At 33.2% G+C, this 15,426-nt stretch overlaps 1 protein-coding gene across 1 annotated transcript; it reads left to right on the forward strand.

Moving 5' to 3' along the window:
* The first annotated feature begins 2,796 nt into the window (after positions 1 to 2,796).
* Positions 2,797 to 6,542, forward strand: LOC139844397 (probable glycosyltransferase At5g03795). Its single transcript, XM_071834623.1, has 5 exons — positions 2,797 to 2,931; positions 3,472 to 4,042; positions 4,151 to 4,278; positions 4,599 to 4,950; positions 5,601 to 6,542. The coding sequence occupies exons 2-5, from the start codon at positions 3,602 to 3,604 to the stop codon at positions 6,261 to 6,263; spliced, it is 1,584 nt and encodes a 527-aa protein (XP_071690724.1). The 5' UTR covers positions 2,797 to 2,931; positions 3,472 to 3,601; the 3' UTR covers positions 6,264 to 6,542.
* The last annotated feature ends 8,884 nt before the right edge of the window (positions 6,543 to 15,426 follow it).

The following is a 15,426-nucleotide window of genomic DNA, read 5'->3' on the forward strand; positions in this document are numbered from 1 at the left end:
TCTATTTCTCTTTACTAATTGGTGTTTATTCTATTTAAAAAGTTTTTGTTTCTTTCTAAATCAATTCTTATTTTTAACTTTTCTTCTTAGTTTTCAATATATTAAGATCACGTTAAAGTTTTGTATTAATTATTTATGTACGTATTTTAATTATAAAACTACTATATATGTGTGTAAAAATGGTCAAAGTTAATAAATATAATATATGATATGCTCCCTCCGTCGAAAAAAAAAAAACAGTCTTGTTTGACTTTTTGTTGGATTTAAGATATAGTAATGAATTGTCTAATTTGCCATTCATTTAATGTAGTTATAAAAAGTAACTAATAAATTAAAAATTTATATATTTAAAGTTGAATTTTTTAAATTAAAAGGAATATATAATTGGAGCTTTAATGATACTTAATGGTTATTTAAATAAAGAGACAATAATTTTACGACAAACAAAAATAGAAATATGAACAGTTTTTTTTTTTTTTTTTTTTGAGACGGTGGAAGTACTATAATGTGTGTGTGTGTATAAAAGTGGTCAAACGTGAATAAATATAATATAATATATGATTATCTGATATACTACTATATGTGATATATGATGAGATTCTATACACACTACCATTTATTTCTAATACACATTTTTTGCATATAAATAATTGTGATTATAAACACACCCCACACACAAATCATCTAAAGATTTAACAAAATGAGATTTTTTGTTACAAAAAAACTCTGTTCCCTTTTCACTATATTACTTTATATTCAATCGTTGTGTTATGTATCTAATGCTAGAGTTTGTATCCTAAATAAAGAGTGGACGGTTCATATATATAATGCAATAAAAGATTCAACTCTTGGTCTTCATGTAAAGTCAAAAGAGGATGATCTTGGGTTTCATACTGTCACTTATGATGTTGAATATAAGTTTGGGTTCTGTGCTAATTTCTTTAACAGGACTATTTTCTGGAGTGATTTTTCTAATGGAAATAAAACTGCAAGTTTTCATGTATTCGACTTAGAGATTGCAAATGTTATTAAAGATATAGGTGGTAATAAGCATGTATATTGGGCTCTAAAAGAAGATGGATATTACATATCACCAAAATGGGCACCCTATGATGATCCAATATGGGCTTATGTGGGACATTGGTCTTAAAGTTATGAATACTAGAAAAGTAGTACGGTTTATTCATTATCAGTGTTATGATAATAATAAATTTAATTTAACTTAATATGTTACTTCGTATTACGGAGTACTATTTTATGAAAAAGTATAGCGTACTATTAACCCTCTAGTTTTAAATTGTCATGTTATCATTGATATTTTTTTTCTAACGGCAAATTTTGCATTAGTGTATCATTTATTTCAGCGACACTTATCATTTGCACACACACGTGTTCGGGAGAAAACCTGAATCGCATTACAAGAACGCGATCCTTTAACCATCCCGAGGGACAGGCGCACCGGATTTGAATCCTGAATGGATTCGAGAGAAAACTCCCTTGGGTCAATCTGGATATCCATATTTCAGACGGATTAATTAATTGAATGGGCAGAGCGAGGCTCGAACCCATGACCTAAACCCAAATTTTTATTTAATATAACCTTCAAACAAATTTTTTTATTTCGCCGTGTAGAAATTAGTTTTTGTGAACGGGCTGCTTGTAGAAATGAGTTTCTAGCAGCCGGTTCCACTTGTTCAGAATGTTGAGCGGGCTGTTTTTGCGGACTCTGTTGAATTGGTGGTTTGGGTGATTCCGTGTTCGGGTTGGGGTGGTCTGCGGTGGATTTTGGTGTTCTTGGTTTCGATTTCGGGTCATCAGATAGGCCTTCGACTTGAGTTTTGGTGATCCTTATGGAGCGTTCTCCGCAGCCGGTAGGTTCGGTTTGTGTTGGTTTCGTGGTTGTGGGTTTCGATTCGTGGGTTCGTGGTAATATTCGTGTATTCGGTAATTTCGTGGATTATTCTTGTTAACCTCTGGACATGATACGTTATCACCACTCGATTTGATTGTATGTGATCGGAGTTACTTTGATCTTCGTGGGGTGTTGGGAGGTTCTCGGGTCGTCGTCGCTGCTCCGTTTCCATGTGTTCTTTCGGGTGCTTGCCCTGATGTGATAATAATGTGTTTGTTCTTTGGTTCACAAGGTGGACATCGTTTGTTTTACAGGCTTTTTCGTTTGGATTGCTCGAGTATTGTCTTAGTCGTGTATTGCTTCGAGTGTGAATTTTAGAATCGTTGATGTTGCAGGTTGCAGGTTGTCAACTAATCGTGTATGGTTTTAGTGTATTCGTGTATTGTTAGGCGGAGGTCGTGTTAGGCGGAGGTCGTGTTTTGTATTCACGTTTGTATTCGTGTTATGTAACTCCTAGCATCTTGCTAGTTATATTATTAATAAAATTATTGCCTTTCGAAAAAAAGAAATTAGTTTTGATTACTCGAAAGGAGCATGACCCCGTTTATTTTTTTTTTCTTATTAAGTTTTACTGTCTGAATTTACATAAGACGTTTGTGAAGAATAAGTGACGAATAAATAATTAACGTTTATTTTATGTGCTGAATAACCATCTAAATAATTGAAAATAATTGAAGTTATCAAAATAATTATGGAAATGAGCAATTAATAGAACAATTATTAAAAAGTCGGGACTTAAATAAAATTCAAAATTACTTAAATTTTTTATTATTAAAATGCGACTTATTTAGTAACTTAAAAATAAACAAGTGTTACTTCCGTGATTAAACATGGCCTATATTTCAACTGCCCGTGTTTATACAAAACTGACTAAGATATTTTCTGACAATAATTCAATTTACCTTTTTCACTCTCTGAACAACTTAAAGAATGATCCTCCCGTGTTGTACTTGTTTCCTTCTCAATTTTGTCCGTCTCTGTTTATGATCCGGTGACTCGAAAACCTTCATCACTTACAGGTCCTATACATAATAATTTAATATATTACATATTTACATATTACATACATAATATAAATATATAACATATATTCGAATTTTATATAATTTAGATACTGATAGTATAAATTCAGTTCAAGTTTAATTATTGGATTAGCTAGGGCTTATAAAGCATAGCTGTAACTATATCATAAACCATTTAATCTGCTTTTTGAAAATGATCGGATTACTGTCTTTACTGACAGTTTTTGTTAATTAATGTTGAATTATGCGTAACGATTTTAAATTAACATATTATAGGAGCATATGGTTGTCCTAATCCCCTTTTTAGTTAATTAAATTATGATTGATGACTGAACTCGCTACAAATTGTTTTTGGTAGCCTTACTATATTGCGTTTTAGAAGTGATTATTTAATACTCGTAATTGTGTTTTTAACCTTTTAACTTAGTTAATCGTCGGTGTTGTTCTAATGATAATTTAAGCAAAAAAAAAAATCTACTTCATGCTGTAGAAATTAATTTTGATTATTAGTGTTCTAATATTCTGGCAATATTGCAGGGGCAGTATCTTGTACATGAATGCGATAAGTGGATCAACTTTTATGATCTGTTGAACTCATGGATCAGTGGGTGATCCAATTTAGATAAATATTTAACCCGTTGACAGAATTAGGTCACTCTGAATAACAATGGGCTATGGATTTCAGCATATGTTTGGTGTTCGTAAACTGGCGTGCCTTGGGGGAGTATTGTTTGCCATTTTTACGACATCTCGTTATTTTGAATTTCCATATGATGATGTTATATCATCTTTATTTTCTGCTAACGATATTCAATTAACTAAAATTGCAAGCTACCCACCTGAGAACTCATCTCTGCTTAGCAGTACTGGTGACAGTAGCGCGACTAATAATGCATCAAGTTTGATTCAGACTATTAACAAACATGATGCGTCATCAAGTTCGATTCAGACTATTAACAAACATCATGTATCAGCGAGGGATGTTGTCCCGTTAAGCAATCTGTCATCTATAACAGAAGTCTCTCGTAAAAAGAAAAAGAAGAATGTGGTGTCAATTTCAGAGATGCATGATATTTTAGTACATAATCGTGCTTCATCTTATTCAATGGTATGACTAATGAAAAATCTTAAAATTGTCATTTTTATTTTTTTTCCAAAGAGTGATGCGAAACCGTGCTATTGGTGTTTCAACATAATTTCACTTATATGTATATAGAAACCGCGGTGGCATTCAAGAGCTGATCAGGAGTTATTGGAAGCTAAGTTTCAAATTGAGAATGCTTCTTTTGAAAATGATCATTACCTTTATCCTTCTGTGTTCCGTAATGTTTCGGTATTCAGGAGGTACAATTATCCTAAATTTAGTCTTAAGTTTTGAATCATGAAATATATTGTTGATTGTGTTGCCCATTTAGTTGGTGTTTTTGATACTAGTTGAACCTATTAATACTCAAAAGGGTAACTTAGGTGTGTTTTTTTACCTCTCAATTGAATGGTTAACATTGAACAATGAACCCATTCAATATTCAGGGCCTTTGTTTCTGACCTCAAATGACATATTGATGCTGAACGCTCTTTATATCGGTTGAATAGTAGTTAAAATATATACGTATAACGAACTACTTACAAAGATAAATATAGAATTATAATGTTTTAAATTGCAGGAGCTATGAATTAATGGAAAAGATTCTCAAGGTTCACATCTACAAAGAGGGAGAAAGACCGATCTTCCATCAGCCAGAAGCGGTTATGAAGGGAATATATGCATCAGAAGGATGGTTCATGATGCAAATGAAAGCAAGTAAAAGATTTATTGCCCGAAAACCAAAACAAGCTCATTTGTTCTACATTCCTTATAGCTCGAAAATGTTGAAAGCGACTTTATCTCCCAATTCTTATGATAGAAAAAGTGTGGTGCCATATTTAAAGAAGTACCTAGACTTGATTGCAGGCAGATACAGTTTCTGGAATAGAACTGGTGGGGCCGATCACTTTATTGTTGCCTGTCATGATTGGGTAAGCCATGTGTTATTTAGCTCAATCGCAAAAGGACATTCTTTTTCTTTCATAATATCGTTTATGAGTTGAGAAGGCATGATGATCAGGCCAAATGGGTTGAGTAACGGATCAAAAAGGTTTTAAAAGTGCGGGTCGACGGGTTATTTAGAATCGCGGATTGAAGCAGGTTGGGTCAGATTGGGTCGGTTCGGGTTGATCCGGAAACAAATTTTTCTCAAAAACAAATTGTTTTTTTGAATAAAAATTGAGTGAGTGTTAAGTATGATCACAGAATTTATTTTATATAATAATGAAAACTCTGACATTTTATAAGGAAAGAGAACAAGAGTCTTTTTATGCTTTTAAATACATTTTGGATGGCTTAACCCGTTTGACCCTTTTCATCCTGTTCCTTTATCTTTTTATAGCTATATCGAGTAGCCCATTTGATCCATCGGTGATAAACATAACCCAAGCAGAGTAAATGGGTTGAAATTGAAACCTCTTGTTTTGAAAGTCTGATCTGTTATAGTGTTATGCTAAGTTCTCTGATGTTTCAACAATTGTGGTCCAAATCTACTAAAATAACACTATATTTAACAAGTAATTTACTTATTTTCTTTACATAACCAAATATGGCATCCTAAAAATTGAATTTTATTTTCAAGGCTCCAGATGAAACAAGACAATACATGGGTACTTGCATAAGAGCCATTTGCAACACAGATGTCATAAAATCAGGATTCGAAATAGGAAAAGACGTTTCTCTCCCTGAAACAAATGTTCGTTACCCTCAAAATCCATTAAAAAACCTTGGAGGTAAACCTCCTTCAAAACGCTCAGTTTTCGCATTCTTTGCTGGACAAATGCACGGATCCCTTCGTCCAAATCTATTACGTCACTGGGAAAACAAAGATTCCGACATGAAAATATTCAAAAAACTCCCGAAAGTCAAAGATGACCGAAACTACATTGACTATATGAAAAGCACCAAATTTTGTATATGTGCGAAAGGCTCTGAAGTCAATAGTCCTAGAGTTGTTGAGGCTATCTTCTATGAATGTATTCCTGTAATTATATCCGACAATTTTGTACCACCTTTTTTCGAGGTTTTAGACTGGGAATCGTTTGCAGTTTTCGTTCGTGAGAAAGATATTCCCGATCTGAAAAATATTCTTCTTTCGATCACAAATAAGAAGTATCTGCAAATGCATCAGAGGGTTAAAAAGGTGAAACAGCATTTTCTTTGGCATGTTAAGCCAGTTAAATATGACATGTTTCATATGATACTACATTCGATATGGTATACTAGAGTTTTTAGAGTAAATTAACTGTCGGTAAGTAAGTAGCTTGTATGATGTTGACCTATGAATCGAATCTGTAGTGTGAATATACATGTATACTTAAGACTGCGGTTTAGAGAGTTTGGTTAGTCGGCGCAAGTTCGATCAATGGTGGGCTTCGGGTTTCTAACCAAACTGGTCATATACGGTTCTAATATAGACCACAACTATCGTGAGAACCTAAGATATTTATAGATAGATTTGTATATTTGTGCAGTTTTGTAAGTATTGTGTAAAGACGTGTTTCAATTTATTTGTTTGGTTGTACATTTCTGTTGGACTTACGTGCATCGGTAGCCAGGGCGGGGGGGGGGGGGGGGGGGGGGGGGTCAAGTGGGGTCAGCCACCTCCGACGATTTCGAAATTTTAGTGTAAATTTTTTCGGTTTTTCGATTTTGCCCCAGGTGGAATTTTTTTTTTTGCCCCAAACCCTTCATGTTTTGCCCCAAAACCTTCATATTTTGCCCTAAAACCTTCGTATTTTGCTCAAAAGCCTCTAAATTTTGCTCAAAAAACTATATTTTGCCCCAAAACCTCTATATTTTGCTAAATATATATAGGCCTATAGGGTTATATATAATGTGCACATATTAACCACGCAGGCTTGCCCGAGTGGTCACCGAGTTGCCCAATGAAGCACACCACCTGGGTTCAATTCCTGGCTATGTCAAATTGTTCAAAAAAGGAGTGTGACTAGAGGGTGCGCATAATGCGCAAATCACCTGGTACCAGGTCTCGTGCTCGAGAGGCTTGATTACCCGAGGTTTTACCTTATATGAGAGAGCGAAAGTGCTCGTTCATAGGAGGGTTTCGATACTTATCAAAAAAAAAAAAAAATGTGCACATATTCAATAATATATAAATATGTATATACAATATATATATATATATATATATATATATATATATATATATATATATATATATATATATATATATATATATATATATATATATATATAGACCATGAATATCGCGGCGTGTGTGCTCCACCAATTGAGCCAACACGCCTCCACACGCCATGTAACCCTTGTGTGCTCCACCATGTGTTGGTGGCGTGTAGGGATGGCATCGGGCCGGATTTGGGTCGGGTTTGAGTAATCCTGGACTCGGACCCGATAAGGAAAATTAGTCCCAAACCCGGATCAAATACCCGACGGGTAAACGGATTTACTAACTAGCGGGTAAACGGGTTTACCCGCAGGTAAACGGCTACCCGTTTACTTTTTTTTTTTTTTTAAAGCAAATAAATACATTACCAAAAACATATACAATCTATAACTCTGTAAATTATATGCTTTACTTATATGTGTATATTTGTACAGTTTATATTATTTCCTATTTCCAATTATTATCACTATTAATTTTCAAATATTTTTATAAATCAGATTCTTGATTTGAATGCAGATGAAAATATGAAGTTGATAGATGACAAATAAATATATAAATTTATATTGACCTTGTAATCAACATATTTTTTAATTTAATTTTTGTTATTATTCATTTTTAATTATTATTATTATTATTATTATTATTATTATTATTATTATTATTATTATTATTATTATTATTATTATTATTATTATTATTATTATTATTATTATGCGGGTATACGGGCCGGGTAAACGGGCCGGGTAGACGGGTCTTTATTTAAACCCAGACCCGAACTCAAACCCGAATATTTTTTGAAAATCAATCCCATACCCGGCCCGAGACCCGTAGACCCGGACCAGACCCAACCCAATTATGTCGGGTTTCGGTTTTCCCCGTCGGGTTCGGGCTTTTTTGCCATCCCTAGTGGCGTGCACCAAGTGAGCACCGAAGAAATCCATTGCGTGCTGCATTTTTTCCCCATTTTTTATTAGTTTTTATCCCCCTTTTCACCCAATTTCCAACCATATTTTAACACATCACCCAACACGCCACTTAACACTCCACCCCATTACACAGCAGTCTAGCAACACGCTCATCAAGCACCTCACCCCTACCCAGCAAAATGCCAACACGTCCATCAGGGATAAATATGGTCTTATAGTCATCAAATAGAAGAAAATTTTATTGAACGTCATTAAATAGTGAGTTAATTATTGTTAATTAATAAATAAATAAATAAATATGATTTATTAATTATTAAATATTAATAATTAATTATGAATTAAATCTGAATTATTTGAAAGTATATAGCCGACAGTGAGACAAAAATGAATATATAGTCTATATTGGAACATTTAAGAACGTATATAGCATTCTTTTAGCTTTAACTCTTTAAAAAAAAAATTAAGTGTTCCCACTATCTTATTTGATTTTGTTTTCTATTTTAAACCCCTCAAACTTTTTAATTTACATTTCTTTCTTTGACTTTTTTTTACAATTCTTTTTTTTTCTTTACCTACATTATATTTTACATATAATGAGTTAGTATATAATCGAGTCAACAGCAAGTGTCGATTTATTGACGACTTAACTACCGTTTAAAGCATAAATTGCACTTCATGTAGGTTTAAAACCCATGAAAATTTGATTTTACTATTTTCCATGACGTCACTTTTTTTTATCTACTCATTGACCGGAGGTCCATTCCAAAACAATATCTCCATCTTTAGAATATTCAGAGGGAGAACTTTCTCTACTCTGTGTGGATAAATGACTTCTCTTTATTCTAAGATTATGGGAAGGTGATGTCAAAGCGAAGGGGTACACAATAGTTATATTTTTGCTACGAAATACTATTAAATACGATACAATTTTACACAAGTTATTTATTTATTTATAGAGTGAATATCCCTAAACCTTGCTACAACACTTATAGGCAGTGTACCTAATCGTACAGTAGTGTAGTTTTTAGTAAGTCCGGTTCGTTCCACAAGGAGCTAGCCAAGTTTAACGCTATATTTTTAAAACTATATTTGTATAAATATAATATATATATATATATATATATATATATATATATATATATATATATATATATATATATATATAAGTAATATTATTATTATAAAAAGGGGGTTTTTACCGTTTAAAGACCGGTTTGTCGATTTTAAAACTTTAGTCGCAGTTAAAATCTAATGTAAAATATTAAAAATATAAAAGACTTAATTTAAAGCTTAAAGTAAATGACAAAAATTAAAGTGCGATAAATTAAAGTGCGATAAATAAAATGACAATAAATAAAATTGCGATAATTAAAAAGTACGATAATTAAAATGACAATAAATTAAAGTGCGATAATTAAAAGTGCAATTAAATATGAAATAAAGGAATTATGCTTATTTAAACTTCCGTAATCATGATGTTTGAAGTGTTGATTTTAGTTTATTACCATGGGTTAATTGTCCTTTGTCCCGGATTATTCAATATGTCCGTCTGGTTTTTGTCCATAACAGTCCATCAGTCATAAATATAAAGTGCGAGTGTCCTCGTCAAATTATCCTTATATCCGAAGTCAAATATTCCAACTAATTGGGGACTTAAACTATAATTACACCAAGTGTCCTTGTATATAATTCACCCATGTTTTAATAAGTCCATTAACTATTAATCCATTCCCGTGTCCGGTTAAATGAACGATTATTAGTACTTATAAATATCCCGCTCATCGTGTCCGATCGAGTGTATATGGTTATTTAAAGGTACGTCCAATTGTAAATCTTTATATTAAATTAACAAACTATTATTTAATTAAACAAATATAAAGCCCATTAATAGCTCATAGTCTAATTTCCACAAGTGTCGTTCTTTTGTCCAAACCCAATTATGGTACAAAGCTCAATTACCCAATTTTAATATTTAGCCCAACATCACGATTACTTCGATTTAAATAAGCATAATAATAACTTAGCTACGAGACATTAATTTAAAAAGGTTGAACATAACTTACAATAATTAAAAATAGCGTAGCGTTACACGGACAGAATTTCGACTTACACCCTTACAACATTCGCTAACATACCCTTATTATTATTAAAATTAAACTTAAAATTAAAATTATAATATATATATATATATATATATATATATATATATATATATATATATATATATATATATATATATATATATATATATACGTGAGATAGAGAGATAGAGAAAAGATGTACCAAACTCGGCTGAAAACTTATGCAATTTATAGCACTTGGCCTGACTTTTGGCCCCATGCGATCGCATGAAAATTGTGCTTCCAGGCCATGCGATCGCATGACCCTCTGATCCAGCTCACATAATTTTGTTTTCTTGTTTGCCGACGGTTTTAATATATAATATAATATATATATAATTTTAAGAATTAATTATATATTATATTATATTCATGTGCATAGTTGACTTGTAATTTTTAGTCCGTTGCGTCGAGCGTTGAGAGTTGACTCTGATCCCGGTTCCGGATTTTCGAACGTCCTTGCGTACAATTTAATATCTTGTACTTTGCGTTTCGCGGCTTGTACTCTTGTAATTTCTAGACGTTTCTCATCAATAATTTGAACCACTTGGATTGTACTTTGTACTTTTGAGCTTTTTGGTCGTTTGCGTCTTCAATTCGTCGAATCTGTCTTTTGTCTTCATCTTTTATTATTTAAACGAATATCACTTGTAAATAGAACAATTGCAACTAAAAGCTTGTCTTTCTTGAGGGATAATGCTATGAAATATATGTTCGTTTTTAGCATTATCAAATATTCCCACACTTGAGCGTTGCTTGTCCTCAAGCAATATAGTCTTGAAATAAAAATACTAGAATCACTTCTTTATTCTTCACACTTTGTACATCAGTGATTTCGATTTGGCGGTATGAACAATGATAGTAACGTTGTGGTTTACAGTCCCACATGACTATGAAAATTTAGATCCTTTAGGAAATTGAATCTTTATGAAAACAATTGATCTTTTGAAAATTCAATCTAGCTTTTACCCTAGATAAGTTTTTCGGAATAACCCTTTACCGGTGTTTGCGAAATTGTTTTTGTGGGTTTTGTGGGTTTCAGATTTGAAAATTTTAGCTCAAAACTTATGATTTTGTGTGACCCACTTGCTAACCTTGTATTGGGAAAGCAACACGTCCAGTTTACTTGCTCCGTATATTACCTTTCGGTAAACTGCCATCCGGTTGTAAAGAAAAGCGTTGAACAAGCAACTGTTAAGGCAATGTCTAATGACATGCAGATGTTCATGGTCTAAAACGTGTCGGATGCAATTACTATCCTTTGTAGGAGCAATAGTAAAGATCACCCTATAGTTTTTCGGTCTGGCACAAGGTCCTGTCTTTGACCATGCTATGCAACCACCGTTCTTACGGTTGATACCCGATTTGGTTCATGTGACCTAATGAATTCCGGTAAATTCTTAGGATTTTACGTTCAATGGTAATGAACGCATTGAAAATAGGTTTTCAGAAAACAAATCAGTTTTAATTTGATCAAAATATTTTCTCGTTCAAGCTCGAGTTTAGATATCATTTAATTCCTTGAGTTTGTAATTCTCAATCTTTAAAGTCAATCTCAAGGATTGAGTAATATCAGGCTTAAAAGCTGATTTTTAATCTTTAAGGAGATTATCCTTTCTGGGGGTCTGATTCATTAGTCTTATCAAGCTAATTTGCACGGCGCCCTTCCCATTTTACGAGACAGATCCTCTCATGGTTAGGATAAGTCTGACCACATGGCGACCCTGTTTGATGTTGAGGTCCGTGGATTTCCTGCTGATTTTAGAGATGACTTTTCTAGATTTTTCGTCAACCTACAACTGGTCTGGACGACAACTTCCTGACCTAATTCAAGAAGCACGTGTCTTTTTCGGAAGACTTTACTTCCTTTTAATGATGGAATTGATTCATCGTGCAAATCCATCTTTCTTTCAAATATATTACAATAAATTAGGTAAAACTGATTAAAATCGTCCAAAATAAAAGTACCTGCAATAATCTTGTACAAACATATGTGATATATGTTTTGAAGAACTTGGTAAATTCTTCCCACACTTAGCTTTTTATTTTATTTCTTTGCCTTTTTATTCTCCTTTATTCCATTTTAAATGAATTCTAACGTTTTGGGTTGTTTCTCCATTTATGTTCTCTCCGAGGTAACAATAATTTCGGCATTAACACCTAGTTTTATCGTTCATAAATATGTATAAACATGATTTTGAATTCATTTAGTTGAAAATTATTCAAATTTTCACAAAATTTGGCAATTAAACTAAGTGTAAACCCTAGAGAATTTATAACCCTTCCCCACACTTGAGATCATGCAATGCCCTCATTTGCATGAAATCAGACTATAATTATAAATTCATGAGGGTGATTAGTGTAGAAAAGTGATTAAAAATACCGAGTTTGTAATTACTAAGGTCGTCGAATGATAGATGGCGCGCCTCGTCATTCATTCCTTTTGTTGTAATTTCACATATGTTTTGCGTCTTATCGTCAAAATTAGTAGCTTTTGCTGAACTTAATCTTTACAAGTGCGCTGTTTTACCCTGTTTTGTACATAAGATAAACTACAAACATATATATATATATATATATATATATATATTTTATAAAAACCTTTATTTATTAAAACAATTTAAATGAATAATTTTTTAAAATTTTGTTTCCTTTTACTTTAGGTAGTTTCGGTATGTTTACCTAGTCCGTCCCTCGACAAAATTTAAAATTTGTCGTTAAAGTGATTGTTTTAAAAGCAAAGATTTTTGGGTTTTTTAATTTTTTTTGTATACTTTAGATCAATAAAATTAAAAATAATGATAACAAAATTTTTCGCCCCGCCCTCGGGTAAAGCAATTTCGGTTCCATGACCTAGTCTTCAACTTACGATGAATTTTAGAAATCATTTTTTAAACTTAATGAAATAAAGTAAATTTTGTTTTTAAATTCACACAAAACTTAAATTTAAAAATGCATATTAATTTCATACAAAACCTACAAAACAAAAATTCAGAATGGGGGGAGAAAACTAGTTCTTTAGTGTCTGCTAGTGGAAAAGACCAATCGGATTCCATTCTCGGTACTAAACGAGAACAGAACAACTAACTCTAGACAGCATTATTTCTTAGAACATTTGAATCTCCCCACACTTAGGTAGCTGTGGTGTCGAAATTGTGGTAAACTTCATCGTCAATTTCTCTTGGACCATAATCAACTTGCATATCTGTGACTTTTGCTTTAAGCCATTGGTCGGATTCATGTGTAATATCCACAAATTCAATTAGTTTCGCCTTTTCTTTAGGCGAAAGATTGGATACTAACCGGTTACATAACTTAAAGTTCCCCTTGGTTCTAGCATCGCGAATCCGTTTAATAAGTTTCTTCATTGAACTGTTAATAACGAGATCATTTAATTTCGTACCAACAACGGGGTTATTTGTTATCAATTTATCATTAGGCGTTACTTCATCTTCCTAACACTTAGGCGATTTATTACTGTTAAGCACTACCGTTGGAGTTGATAAAACAACATGGTTCTTACCAATTATTTTTGTTGGTTCAACGGTTTTGGTTGGTGGAGATTTAGACTTTCGACTCACAAAGGTGATCGATTTTTCATCATTACTAAGTGTCATTCTACCTTTTCTTACATCAAATAACGCCACGGTGTACGCTAAGAATGGTCGACCTAAAATTAGAGGAATGTTTGGGTCCTCTTCTATGTCAATGACAATAAATTCGACTAGAAAGGTTAAATTACCTACTTGAACGGGTAGGTTGTCAGCAATTCCAACTGGGTGCCTAATAGTTTGATCAAAGAGTCGAACACTCATTTCCGTTGGACTTAACTCACCTACTCCTAATCTCTTATATAATGAAAGAGGCATAACACTCACACTCGCACTTAAATCTGCTTGTGCATCATACATGACACAATCACTAAGTAGACAAGGAACAATAAATTCACCCGGATCACCCATCCTGGGTGGAACTTTTGGTGGAACTGTCTTCACCGGGTTTACTTTTACGGTTTTTGTTTCTTGTACTTTCTTATTCTTCTTTTTCTTTCCAGAGGTATCACAAACTTTATTACCTATTACTTGCTCATACTCAACTCCTTTTCTTGGAAACGAGATGGGTGGTCTGTATGGTGCCACCACTGGTTTTACATACTCAGGTGGTGGTGGTGTAACTTCTTCATTGTTACTCACATCTAAAACTTTCCCATCTTCTGGAGCTGGTTTTCAGAATTTGTTGACACCATATTAACATTCTCATTCCGAGGATTTACTTCAGTATTACTTAGTAGCTTTCCTTGTTCCCTCTCACTCATCATGCTAGCAAGAGTACCTACATGTTTTTCTAGATTCAAAATGGAAGCTTGTTGAGTTCTTAGTGACTGATCAAACCTCTCATTTGTTTGGGTTTGAGATGTAATAAATTGTGTTTGAGATTCCATTAGCTTTACCATCATTTCTTCCAGATTTGGCTTTTTCTCTTCGGTTTGTTGTTGTGGTTTATACAAGCTAGGTCTTTGTTGATTGAAAGTATTATTTTGAGTTGGTTGGTTATTCGGACCTTGTTGATTATATGAGTTATTGTTGGGTCCATTTGGATTGTAAAGAATGTTTTGATTTCGATTAAAGTTTGGCCTTGGCGGTTGATAATTATTCTGATAATTATTTCCCGGCCTTTGGTTCATGTAGGAAACATTCTCTCGTTGTTCCATCGTTTGTTCAATGTGACAATCTTTCATTAAGTGTGGTCCACCGCATTGCTCACAACTGTTTCATATTGCGTGAATATCTTTATTCATCTTTTCCATTCGTCTCTCGAAAGCATCTATTTTTGCGAAAACGGAATCAAAGTCATGGCTAGAATCGGCTCTAGCCGCTTTAGATGAACGAAAAATATCTTTTTCCTGGTGCCACTCATGCGAGTGGGAGGCTGTGTTATCAATAATTTTGTGAGCTTCAGTTGAGGTTTTCTTCATAATGGAACCACCAGCTGCTATATCGATGTCTTTTCGTGTAGCAATGTCGATACCTTGGTAGAATATTTGTACTATTAGATAAGTGTCTAAACCGTGTTGAGGACATCCTCTCAACAACTTTCCGAATCTTGTTCACGCTTCATATAGAGTTTCATTTGGCTTTTGCGTAAACGTAACTATTTCTCCTTGAAGTCTCACGGCTTTAGATGCCGGAAAGAATTGTTTAAGAAATTTTTCAA

The sequence above is a fragment of the Rutidosis leptorrhynchoides genome, chromosome 4 (assembly GCF_046630445.1).
Source record: "Rutidosis leptorrhynchoides isolate AG116_Rl617_1_P2 chromosome 4, CSIRO_AGI_Rlap_v1, whole genome shotgun sequence".
Classification (NCBI taxonomy): domain Eukaryota; kingdom Viridiplantae; phylum Streptophyta; class Magnoliopsida; order Asterales; family Asteraceae; genus Rutidosis; species Rutidosis leptorrhynchoides.

What these genes read in the sequence shown, in the direction of transcription:
- LOC139844397 (XM_071834623.1), top strand. Translation starts at nt 3,602, where the DNA reads ATGGGCTATGGATTTCAGCATATGTTTGGTGTTCGTAAACTGGCGTGC. An exon ending in AATGTTTCGGTATTCAGGAG is followed by an intron (nt 4,279 to 4,598) that starts GTACAATTATCC and finishes TTTAAATTGCAG; the next exon opens with GAGCTATGAATTAATGGAAA. An exon ending in TTGTTGCCTGTCATGATTGG is followed by an intron (nt 4,951 to 5,600) that starts GTAAGCCATGTG and finishes TTTATTTTCAAG; the next exon opens with GCTCCAGATGAAACAAGACA.